At 41.8% G+C, this 13,190-nt stretch overlaps 1 protein-coding gene across 6 annotated transcripts in view; it reads left to right on the top strand.

Moving 5' to 3' along the window:
- Positions 1-13,190, top strand: part of LOC133619967 (dedicator of cytokinesis protein 3-like) — a 127,099-nt gene that overhangs the window by 20,323 nt on the left and 93,586 nt on the right. For 5 of the 6 annotated variants that reach the window (XM_061981162.2, XM_061981161.2, XM_061981160.2 and 2 more), the window contains exons 2-3: positions 6,959-7,042; positions 8,010-8,050. In XM_061981162.2, coding sequence (XP_061837146.1) covers positions 6,959-7,042; positions 8,010-8,050 — 125 coding nt within the window. The remainder of the gene's footprint in view (positions 1-6,958; positions 7,043-8,009; positions 8,051-13,190) is intronic. The other variant, XM_061981163.2, reaches the window with a different exon arrangement.

The raw sequence follows: 13,190 nt of genomic DNA, 5'->3' as shown, positions 1-13,190 counted from the left end.
GATATGATCAACACAGGAAGTGAGCAAACTATCAGTAATTGCTGAGACAGGCACAGATGGATATAATTTGATCAGCTCTTCTTCTTCCTACTCCTTTTCGGACATGTTGAATACAGCAAATGTAAACATATGATGTTTCTCAATGTACTGTAATTGCTAAGCATGTCCGAAACAAATACAGTAGATCACGGTATTTGTGGAGATTTCGTGCCGAGACACGTGCAAAAATATGCGAACCATGGAAGTACTCATAAAACACTAGTATACAACATTATATTTACAAAACATGCATTATCACATCATGGCTTGTCAAAGCATGTTCCTGCTGGAATATCTTGGGTGAATTGATTTTGGAGAAAACTTATTCTCCTGGATTCGTACTTTACAGTCAAGCCCGAAATTATTCATACCTGTGGCAATTTCCGACTTTAAGATAATAAGAGGATGTACAAGTGTGTTATGTGCCCCAACTTAAGTTGAAAATATTTGATATTGAATAAATATTTCTCTACTTTTATTTATACTTTCAAAATGTATATTTTTTACAAAAAGGTAGAAATTGGTCCTGGGTTTAAATACCTTTGGTTTTGAGCACTTTTTTCTCCCCTGAAGATATTACGATTGAACCACTTTCCATTTTAGTTACAATAAAATATTTATTAATGAATATGCTGCATCAACTTTAAACCATTGCCTTGGGACTACAAGTGACTTCAGGCTTGATGAAGTGCAAAGACTTGTTGCAATATCCTTGTTAAAAGTACAATTTGTTGAGAACTGTATAGACATTAAGGCTGCCGAAAAATTGCATTCACATCTGGAATCGCGATTCTTATTTATTACAATTCTGAAGCAATCCAACTTTTTCAATATCGATTAAAAAAACAAAACATTTGTCAAGCTATCTTTGCCCTTATTTGTTGCGCATACTGTTTGTCAGGTACCAGCCTCTGTAGTGTTTTGTCCCAGAAAGCAAAAGATTTGACACATTGCTAAAGTTAACGAGCTAGCTTCAGATGTCCGTAATGTTTCTGCATGAAGGAGAAAGAAATACACTCATCCTCGTCTCCGCTGTAGGCAAATATTTGGGCACACTTTGGATTCCGCAATTTCCTGGCCAATGAGGATGAATATAACAATTTCTCAAAGCTTTGTTGATAGCGTAGCATTAACAAGTCAGGTTATCATCCATCCTCACAAAGACATTTGTCATGTACTGAGGGTCTTGCAAGATGGCCGTGAATGTGGTGCAAGAGAAGGGCTCACCCAAGAACTCAAAAGACACTTTTTATTTGAACACATCCTCATCTCTCCGACACAACACAATCGTCGTCAAAAGCCCCAAAACCAGCCACACAGTTGTGGCCTTCACAATTAAAAAGCTGCACGCTACATCCTCGCTGCCTGCAAAATAACCAAATTGGTTAATACTGAGTTTGCCTCCAATTCATTTTTTCCAAAGTGTACACAAGTTAGTAGAGGACTTAAAGAAAAAAGAAAGCTAAAACTGTCCACTTTAATGCAGAATGGGATGAATACAGTTTCCCCCCATAGGGTCAATTTTGAAGTTCTAGAACGTATTAGCAACTACTGTACATCCCTGGATGAAAATCAGACTTATGCATTTTTGCTGTGATAGAAAGAATGCAAATCTTTTTTATGGACCAAATATTTTTTTTTCTCCATTCGCCGTGTTATGTGAAAGGGTAAAGAGATTATTATTCAGTGCAGTGAACCACCATGCACGAGGAAAAAAAAGTAGCATTCTAAAAAAAGAAAAGAGCATCATAGACATTGTACCCTCAGTAATGTGGGTATTTTTTACGAGCTTTGTTTTTTTTTAGCGTCAATATATTCTGCAATTTTAATAAATGTAAATACATTGCCTGGAGAGGCGTGATTGGGAAGAATGGCTGCCCGGATCTGAACCCGAGCGGTGTTTTGTTATTGGACTTTTGTGCCCGTCACAGATTGTCCATAACGAACACCACGTTCAAACATAAGGGTGTCCATATGTGCACTTGGCACCAGGACACCCTAGGCCGCAGTTCCATGATCGACTTTGTAGTTGTGTCATCGGATTTGCGGCCTCATGTTTTGGACACTCGGGTGAAGAGAGGGGCGGAGCTTTCTACCAATCACCACCTGGTGGTGAGTTGGCTGCGATGGTGGGGGAGGATGCCGGACAGACCTGGCAGGCCCAAACGCATTGTGAGGGTTTGCTGGGAACGTCTGGCAGAGTCTCCTGTCAGAGAGAGTTTCAATTCCCACCTCCGGAAGAACTTTGAACATGTCACGAGGGAGGTGCTGGACATTGAGTCCGAATGGACCATGTTCCGCGCCTCTATTGTCGAGGCGGCTGATTGGAGCTGTGGCCGCAAGGTAGTTGGTGCTTGTCGTGGCGGTAATCCTAGAACCCGTTGGTGGACACCGGTGGTGAGGGATGCCGTCAAGCTGAAGAAGGAGTCCTATCGGGTTCTTTTGGCTCATAGGACTCCTGAGGCAGCGGACAGGTACCGACAGGCCAAGCGGTGTGCGGTTTCAGCGGTCGCAGGGGCAAAAACTCGGACATGGGAAGAGTTCGGGGAAGCCATGGAAAACGACTTCCAGACGGCTTCGAAGCAATTCTGGACCACCATCCGCCGCCTCAGGAAGGGGAAGCAGTGCACTATCAACACCGTGTATGGCGAGGATGGTGTTCTGCTGACCTCGACTGCGGATGTTGTGGATTGGTGGAGGGAATACTTAGAAGACCTCCTCAATCCCACCAACACGTCTTCCTATGAGGAAGCAGGGCCTGGGGAGTCTGTGGTGGGCTCTCCTATTTCTGGGGATGAGGTTGCTGAGGTAGTTAAAAGGTTCCTCGGTGGCAAGGCCCCAGGGGTGGATGAGATCCGCCCGGAGTTCCTTAAGGCTCTGGATGCTGTGGGGCTGTCTTGGTTGACAAGACTCTGCAGCATCGCGTGGACATCGGGGGTGGTACCTCTGGATTGGCAGACCGGGGTGGTGGTTCCTCTCTTTAAGAAGGGGAACTGGAGGGTGTGTTCTAACTATCGTGGGATCACACTCCTCAGCCTTCCCGTTAAGGTCTATTCAGGTGTACTGGAGAGGAGGCTATGCCGGATAGTCGAACCTCGGATTCAGGAGGAACAGTGTGGTTTTCGTCCTGGTCGTGGAACTGTGGACCAGCTCTATACTCTCGGCAGGGTCCTTGAGGGTGCATGGGAGTTTGCCCAACCAGTCTACATGTGTTTTGTGGACTTGGAGAAGGCATTCGACCGTGTCCCTCGGGAAGTCCTGTGGGGAGTGCTCAGAGAGTATGGGGTATCGGACTGTCTGATTGTGGCAGTCCGCTCCCTGTATGCTCAGTGCCAGAGCTTGGTCCGCTTTGCCGGCAGTAAGTCGGACACGTTTCCAGTGAGAGTTGGACTCCGCCAAGGCTGCCCTTTGTCACCGATTCTGTTCATAACTTTTATGGACAGAATTTCTAGGTGCAGTCAAGGCATTGAGGGGATCTGGTTTGGTGGCTGCAGGATTAGGTCTCTGCTTTTTGCAGATGATGTGGTCCTGATGGCTTCATCTGGCCAGGATCTTCAGCTCTCACTGGATCGGTTCGCAGCCGAGTGTGAAGCGACTGGGATGAGAATCAGCACCTCCAAGTCCGAGTCCATGGTTCTCGCCCGGAAAAGGGTGGAGTGCCATCTCCGGGTTGGGGAGGAGATCTTGCCCCAAGTGGAGGAGTTCAAGTACCTCGGAGTCTTGTTCACGAGTGAGGGAAGAGTGGATCGTGAGATCGACAGGCGGATCGGTGCGGCGTCTTCAGTAATGTGGACGCTGTATCGATCCGTTGTGGTGAAGAAGGAGCTGAGCCGGAAGGCAAAACTCTCAATTTACCGGTCGATCTACGTTCCCATCCTCACCTATGGTCATGAGCTTTGGGTTATGACCCAAAGGACAAGATCACGGGTACAAGCGGCCGAAATGAGTTTCCTCCGCCGGGTGGCGGGGCTCTCCCTTAGAGATAGGGTGAGAAGCTCTGCCATCCGGGGGGAGCTCAAAGTAAAGCCGCTGCTCCTCCACATCGAGAGGAGCCAGATGAGGTGGTTCGGGCATCTGGTCAGGATGCCACCCGAACGCCTCGTCCGACCGGTAGGAGGCCGCGGGGAAGACCCAGGACACGTTGGGAAGACTATGTCTCCCGGCTGGCCTGGGAACGGCTCGGGGTCCCACAGGAAGAGCTGGAAGAAGTGGCTGGGGAGAGGGAAGTCTGGGCTTCCCTGCTTAGGCTGCTGCCCCCGCGACCCGACCTCGGATAAGCGGAAGAAGATGGATGGATGGATACATTGCAAATATTTGGTGTAGTCATGCTTTGACAAAGGTAATAAAGCTTACTTTTGATTAACCCATGTTTATTTATGCACTTTTAGTATGCAATGATGGTACACTGCATCATAGCGATAAATGTGTATACAAAATATTTGAAAGTACTACAAAACCACTGAAAACTACAACAACAATGATAAACATATTGTTAAATGAATACCTGAGCAGAATGTGTAATTAATGCGCCATTTTGTGGGTGGTCTTATTTGTGTGGCTCCACTACAACAACGTCTTCTCCCAGTCATCGTTGTTGTACCGGTAGTTTTTAGCGCTTCCGTAGCGAGTCTACTGACGGGTACAAGTTAAAAACTGTATGCTACTTTATATTAGAAATGGCCACAGCGGAAATGCCCTACAACAAGAAAAAAAAGGCGCTCATTGACAACGGTGTCGGCGCGGACTACAATGGCGGACGCACACAACTTTACGGGAATTATGGAGATCCCAAATACACATCAGCAAGTACCAATAGGTGAGAAAAGTTGGTTTTGCATAATATTAAGAAACACAACGCTAGATAATATTTCTCCTCATAGGTGCCATTTTGGGGTCTTTATACACACACACCATAATAATACCCGTATGTTGAAGCACAGTACGTCTGACTACAGTAATGCATATTGAATAGTAACGAATATGGTAACTAGCGTAGTGCTGCAATAATTCATTGATTCGAAAAATAGCTTTGATCCATATTCTCTTGCTTTGATTAATCATTGGAGGGTAACTAATAAAAAAATATAACATTTGGACCGCATGAAGTGCCCAGAACTTTAAATATGAGGACATCGGTTTTCATACGCCGCTGCAAAAGAGCCATGGTGTGTGGGTGACATGATCTGTATGGCAGTTAACAGCGAAGTTAATTTTTTCATTAATGCAATTTCAACGTTGATGGTGTACATTTTTTTGAAGGAAAAAATAAGGTTATAGCAAGCAGAAAAAATTGAAAGAACATTTTCCTAAAATACACATTAAGGCTATAAAGTGTATTTTATCCAATTAATTGATTATTCAAACAAACTAATTGCTAGATTACTTGATTACTAAAATAATTAATGTCTGCATCCCTAATGATAACACAAAAATTATGTTAAAGCAGTGCATCTCAAATAGTGATGTGGGCTGTACAAAATGTGCTCATTGCAGCCCTTTTGATTTAAGAAAAAAATCAGCACAAACTGTTTTATTCATTTTTATTTTGTAGGTTAAAGTGTTTCATATATTGAATTTATTCATATTTATTGAGTTTATTTAATCTTACTTTTCAATATCAAATGGTTCGAGTCGGTCCAAAAAATGTTTGTCTAAATAAAGATACTTTTTTTTTTTCACTTTAAAAATGTTCTGTTACGGACTAAAAAAAATATTTTAATAAAGTTATTCTTTGATGTAAATTGATCTACATTTCTTTTTTTTGTTTTCTTTAATTTTACTAAGGATACAATGTTATGCAGCGGTGTAATATAACAATAATTGGAACTGGATAAGCACTGTGTTAGAGTAATGTTTGAATGTGACGTTTGCTGTCTGTGCTGCCAATGCACTGCAGACAGTATTTGCACAGTTTGGAAGTTTTCAGCGGGAGGACTATGAAAACACAGCCTCAGTCTTTCATCTCTCTCCAACGCGACGGTCTTATCTTGCTCTGATGTGGGCTTGGCAGATTAAAAAAAAAACATCTGAGTGTAGTTTCTTTTGCATTTCCCATCAAACAGAGACCAACAAAGGGCTCCACCAGTCTACCTTTAATACACGGCGTTGGCTGACTTAAACCTTACAGTGCAGCCTTGCAGCATCTACAAGCTTGCCATTTTAAAATGCCATCATCCCTGAAGCAGTTACAGTGAAAAAAACCCCGCAGTTTGTAGCTGGTCTGTTGCCATAGTTACCCTAGCAGAGGACCCGAACGCTCGTTACTCTGAAACAAGCAGCAGAGCCGAGCCAGGGCCCCTCCTTTTATTCCTCCCCCTCACTGGGTCCCATGGCTAGTTCATTAGCATAATGATTCACAGCAAGCGCTCCTTGAAGGGCCACCGTTTGTGGGTTTTAACGCTGTTGACGGAGCGCTGACATTATTAAACAAGTTTGTCTTCACTGAGGCCTGTCTACTGTATGCATCATGTCTCGACTGTAGCATGTATCCCCTTAAGACAAATTATGCTCTCATTTTGGATTGGAGTCATTACTATGTAGGGCCAAAGACTGCATTCGGCTGCAAAATCAGGTGGCACGTAAGATGTATGCAAATATGCAAATGCTTACTCACAACTAAAGCCTGCTTGGCCGCACTCCCTGTGTGGGCTCCAATCTAAAAGCGCAATTAACAAAATATTGCTCATATTGCAGCCTGCTTAAAAATTAATTCCCTATTAAGATGGCGACCCACTTCAGGGTGGGAGTTGTTTATACTGTACTAAGCTGTTAAGATGCTCGTATTTAACTTTTGATCAAACCATGTGATCGCTTTCCCCCTAAAACTAATCCCCAAACATACTGTTTTAACCTTACTTTGTTATTGTCAAACATTCTTGCTTCATCTCTAATTTCTTTTTCTCTCTCTATTTCTGCACAGTTATCTGTAACTTCCGGTCACCAACATGTCAGGCCCTAGTCCTGGAGATTGGGGAGACAGTGCAGATTCTGGAGAAGAGTGAAGGTAAAAATGTGATACACAGACTCAATTATGACATTTGCTTGTAGCCAAACAGCTCATTTTTTGTTTCATCTGACCACAGAACTTTCCTCTAGAAGGTCTTATCTTTGTCCATGTGATGTCAAATGAAACAAAAATTGAACTGTTTAACCGCAACACCCAGCAATATGTTTGGAGGAGAAAAGGTGAGGCCTTTAATCCCAGGAACACCAAACTTACCGTCAAGCATGGTGGTAGTAGTATTATGCTCTGGGCCTGTTTTGCTGCCAATGGAACTGGTGCTTTACACAGAGTAAATGGGACAGTGAAAAAGGAGGATTACCTACGAATTCTTCAGGACAACCTAAAATCATCAGCCCGGAGGTTGGGTCTGACCCCAAACACATGTCAAAAGTGGTAAAGGAATGGCTAAATCAGGCTAGAATGAAGGTTTTAGAATGGCCTTCCCAAAGTCCTGACTTAAACGTGTGGACAATGCTGAAGAAACAAGTCCACGTCAGAAAACCAACAAATTTAGTTCAACTGCACCAGAGGAGTGGTCAAAAATTCAACCAGAAGATTGCCAGAAGCTTGTGGATGGCTACCAAAAGCGCCTTATTGCAGTGAAACTTGCCAATAGACATGTAACCAAATATTAACATTGCTGTATGTTTACTTTTGACCCAGCAGATTTGGTCACATTTTCAGTAGATCCATAATAAATTCATAAAAGAACAAAACTTCATGAATATTTTTTGTGACCAACAAGTATGTGCTCCAATCACCCTATCACAAAAAAAGTTGTAGAAATTATTGTAAACTCAAGACAGCCATGACATTATGTTCTTTACAAGTGTATGTCAACTTTAGACCACGACTGTCTATACATTTCCTCTTTAACTTCATATATATAGAGGTTATTGGGCGTGTAAATAATACCAATGAGGAAAACATGTTTGTTACTTTTCATGATTTGTATCTCCTCCTTTAGGTTGGTACAGAGGCTTTTCCACCAAGAAGCCTTTGATAAAGGTAACTATGACACTCACCCGTTAGCCAATACATATCATCTAACTGAAATATATTTAAAAAAATGTTATAGACTTTTTTATTTATATTTCAAGTTTCACTATCTGAAATATCGTTATATATCTTTACATAACAAAAATGAAGAAAATAACTGAACATTTTCACTTCGGCAAGCTGGTTAAAAATTGACATGGTTTAGCAAAACTGACACTCAAAGTTCAATATAACGCGGTCGTTGGTGTCCATGAATTATCGATCGTGTTATTCCCAAGATCGTGTTGTATAGAAAATATATATATATTTTTTTACCTTTTTCTTTTCGAAAAAGTTATGCGTGGCTGCGAAAACCTGCTTGGTGGGTAGTGCCTCACATGACGTAACGTGAATAGTAGATTGTACTCTCACGTCACATAATGGGGAGGGCACTATCCACCAGTACCTGGCCCTGACAACATCCCGAACCACCTGTGCGAGGTTGTAGGAGATGGTGAACCAATCTTGGTTCCACCTGCTGATCTAAGAGTTCAGAGAGGCACTCCTTTATCGACACTGACCAGGTCTTCAGCTGTCTGCCAACACGCTTACGCCAGTGGGAGGAGGACATTGCGAACCAGCTCACTCTTTGGCCCTCGGGCCACATGACCAAACCATCTTTTGCCATGGGCCAGCTCTCTATACACGGCAGGCCTGCATGGTGGACCCTTCTGGGGCCATTTCTGTGCCTGCCTTCGGGACACACGGCCACTTCAAACCACCAAACTAACTCTAAAATACAAAGCCCAACAGTTCCAAAATGACTTGTACGTGTCAGGTGATATGTTTCTTTTGCAAAAATGATGACTACTTGTCGCCACAAAGCTGTGTGAAAAACACCTGCTACTATAGCAGCCAGTTGTGGAAGTGACCACCGATTAAACGTCTTCACTGGTAAGTTCATGATAACTTGACAGCTTCTAATAGTATAGTTGGACCACCCGTGTTAAAATACTAACTGATGCATCCTTCTTTTACTTGGGAACTTGTAAACTCAAATTTATTGGTACATTGTCTATTAATTTTCTCATTCATCCAGGTCATTGCAACCTCAGGGCATTCAATCGATCACAACTGAACTGTTTGGTTTGGTTTATCTTAGAAGACTCCTCTCATTTGAGTAGGCTTCATCAGTTTATGCTCATAGACTTAAATTGGTCAGATCTAGTCTTAAAAAACTGGGAATTCAACTGATAATGAATCACACAATGGATGGGTAAAGAATCTGTCCAGCAGAAATCTTACTCAACCAGAAAAAGATGTATTGGCGAAAAAGTTGAACTTTGCCATGACTCCACATCAGGTTCTTACAGTTGATTTCATCACAGTGACGGAATCAGCCATAAGGAAAAACAACCTAAAGGGGAGCAAATATGGCTGAAAGTGACAGCAGCTTTTTCTAATGCTTAGCCCCCACCCCCAAACCTCTCCTTTGAGGAGAGGAAGGCAGTAACATCACTGGACAGTAATTCTCAACACAACTGACTACCAAACCCAGTTGCTTACACTCCTCAAAGACTCTAACACGTATGAAATACTCAAAAGGGACCCAACAAGTGGGTACAAAAGGAAAATCATTGAGTACTTACACACACTACAAAAGTCTGAAGCCATCAACCAGGAATTGTATTATTACTGGTATTTATGGCCTTTCAAAAATACACATAGATGGGGCTCCTCTCAGACCTATAGTCGGCAGCATTAACTCTGTGACATACAATATTGCTAAGTATGGCCAACATCTTAGCACCTTTGGTTAGCAAAACTCTACATTAAATCCAAAACTCAATTGACTTTGTGGCGAAGATCAGACATCCAAAGCTGGACACAAATTAAACTATAGTTTCATTTGATGTCACCTCCCTGTTCACCTGTATTCCAACCCAAGATGCAGTAGAGACGGTAGGGCAACGTCTACTCGGTGATCACACCTTACAGGATAGATCGTAGTCGATCCACAGTGATCGTTCTGCCACAGAGTATAAATATTTTGGGTTTTTGCACCAGCCGCTAGATTACATCTGACCAATCTAAGTCTAAGACTAGATCTGACCAATCTAAGTCTATGAGCATGAACTGATGAAGCCTACTCGGATGAGAGGCGCAACGTCTTCTAAAACAAACCAAACAGTCCAGTTATTGGTACATTGTAATTTTTTTTTATTTATTTTTTTTTATTCAATAAATGTTAATAATTCAGTTTAATGTTAATAAAACGTTAAACTAATCCTTAGCTTCTTTGGTTTTTAGTACAGATGCTATAAAACTGGCAAGTTAAAAACAATGTAGAAAATTATATATTAAAGTTAAAGTACCAATGATGGTCACACACTAGATGTGGCGGAATTATTCTCTGCATTTGACCCATCACCCTTGATCACCCCCTGGGAGGTGAGGGGAGGAGATGGAGATCGGGCCCCTTTTTAATTTTTTTGCCATATCTCCTAGCCCAGGGGTCGGCAACCCGCGGCTCTAGAGCCGCATGCGGCTCTTTAGTGCCGTCCTAGTGGCTCTCTGGAGCTTTTTAAAAAATGTATGAAAAATGGAAAAAGATGAGGGGAAAAAAATCTATTTTTTGTTTTAATATGGTTTCTGTAGGAGGACAAACATGACACACGCATCCCTAATTGTTACAAAACACACAGTTTATATTAAACATGCTTCACTGTTTCGAGTATTTGGTGAGCGCCGTTTTGTCCTACTCATTTTGGCGGTCCTTGAACTCACCGTAGTTTGTTTACATGTATAACTTTCTCCGACTTTCTAGGACGTGTTTTTTGCCACTTCTTTTTCTGTCTCATCTTGTCCACCAAACTTTTAACGTTGTGCATGAAAGGTGAGTTTTGTTGATGTTATTGACTTGTGTGTAGTGCTAATCAGACATATTTGGTCACTGCATGACTGCAAGCTAATCGATGCTAACATGCTATTTAGGCAAGCTATATGTACATATTGCATCATTATGCCTCATTTGTAGCTATATTTGAGGTCATTTAGTTTCCTTTAAGTCCTCTTAATTCAATTTATATCTCATGACACACTATCTGTATGTAATATGGCTTTTAATTCTTTGCGGCTCCAGACAGATTTGTTTTTGTATTTTTGGTCCAATATGGCTCTTTCAACATTTTGGGTTGCCGACCCCTGTCCTAGCCCTATAGGATGTGATAATCAGTTTTGAAAACCGTATTTTTCGGATTACAAATCACTCCGAAGTATACGTCGCACCGGCCGAAAATGCATAATAAAGAAGGAAAAAAACATATATACGTCGCACTCGAGTATAAGTCGCATTTTTGGGGGAAATTTATTTGATAAAACCCAACACCAAGAATAGACATTTGAAAGGCAATTTAAACTAAATAAAGAATACTGAACAACAGGCTGAATAAGTGTACGTTATCCATCCATCCATCCATTTTCTACCGCTTATTCCCTTTGGGGTCGCGGGGAGCGCTGGAGCCTATCTCAGCTACAATCGGGCGGAAGGCGGGGTACACCCTGGACAAGTCGCCACCTCATCGCAGGGCCTAAGTGTACGTTATATGACGCATAAATAACCAACTGAGAACGTGCCTGGTATGTTAACGTAACATATTATGGTAAGAGTCATTCAAATAACTATAACATATAGAACATGCTATACGTTTACCTAACAATCTGTCACTCCTGATCGCTAAATCCGATGAAATCTTCTGCCTCGTTGTCGCTCCTGGTATGCGCCGCTAGCATTCTTTCTTTCTGCTGCTCGATCGCCGTTTCGTTTTCTGCTGCATATTTCACTACTACTATGTCAAAATCTCCCCAGACTTGTCCCATCTGTTTGTGCTACGTTTGTGCTGGAACCACAAACATTACATACATGTTATGTTGTAACATAGTAATAAAATATATTTTTTTGATGCTGTCTGCAATTTAATATCAGCATAGCATGAGAGACGTAATATTTATAATATGTGCCAATATTACAGCGGACATCACTTAAAACAAGTTGTAAGGATTCGCAGATGGCTAGTGTGAAGTCATAGTTCAACCGGCTAAGGAATTCCTTTAACCACGCTAAAATGAAATAAGCGCCCTCAAGTATACGGGAGGCACATGGCCTAAGGCCTTTAGTCTCATTAGAGAGTGTGCATAGACACTGACTTCACACATAGGTGTGAATTTACAAAAAAACTAGCTATTTGAGGAATCAGACTAATTTAATGCATGGAAACGTAGTTACTGTTACACAGTAAATGTAGTTGGTATGGTATTGGCCTATACAACACACATTATGTGGGATCTTTTCCATCCTCATATACAGTATTACAGAAATGATTGCTTCTGCCCATGTTTTTGGTGGCTCTTTAGTACTTAGAGCATGATTAAATACCCTACATAGAAGAGGAATACGTTTTGCCTGAAAGCGTTTGTAAAATTCCCCTTGGAACACATCCAGACCAGGTGATTTGTTACTTTTAAGCTTTCCAATAATAAATTTGTGTTTTCTTATGTAACTGTACCCACAAACACAGGCCCATATTTTGTGGCCCTCTCCTAATTGTGGCCTGTGCACCCTGGGTGAAAGCCAAAGAAGCCAAGGCAGAAGCCAAAGCAGAAACTATCCAATGTCTGCATCATCACTGCATAAGGATCTTAACTTATTAAATTATTGTGGCCACTGGGTGTTGCCCAATTTTTTTTTTACTCCACTTCAACTTAAAGGGGAATTGCATTTTTTGGGGGGAATTTTGCTTATCATTCACAATCTATATGAGAGACAAGAACACAGCCTTTTTTTTTTAGGATTCTAAAGCTAAAAAAAACAAAAAACCTTGTGGCTAATGGGAGTCTCCGTAGTAGTCTTCGAAGCCCTCTAAATCAACTTTAAGCCAAGCTGTACCGACAGATATGCAGTGCTTACTCAAAATCAACTGGAAAAACATTTCCACGGTCAGATTGAACAAACCGACTAATGTCCATCGAGTAAGTCACTATAATATTGATCATGATACATGCAAGTCGTCATGTATGCTAGTACAACTACATACACTGTCGAGCTAGCTGTGTACAAACAAAACATGAAATCTGGGCTAATACTTTACAGATACTGTAATATGATTGTTCA

Source organism: Nerophis lumbriciformis, linkage group LG01, assembly GCF_033978685.3.
Source record: "Nerophis lumbriciformis linkage group LG01, RoL_Nlum_v2.1, whole genome shotgun sequence".
Classification (NCBI taxonomy): domain Eukaryota; kingdom Metazoa; phylum Chordata; class Actinopteri; order Syngnathiformes; family Syngnathidae; genus Nerophis; species Nerophis lumbriciformis.
This window is presented reverse-complemented; position numbering and strand designations above follow the sequence as displayed.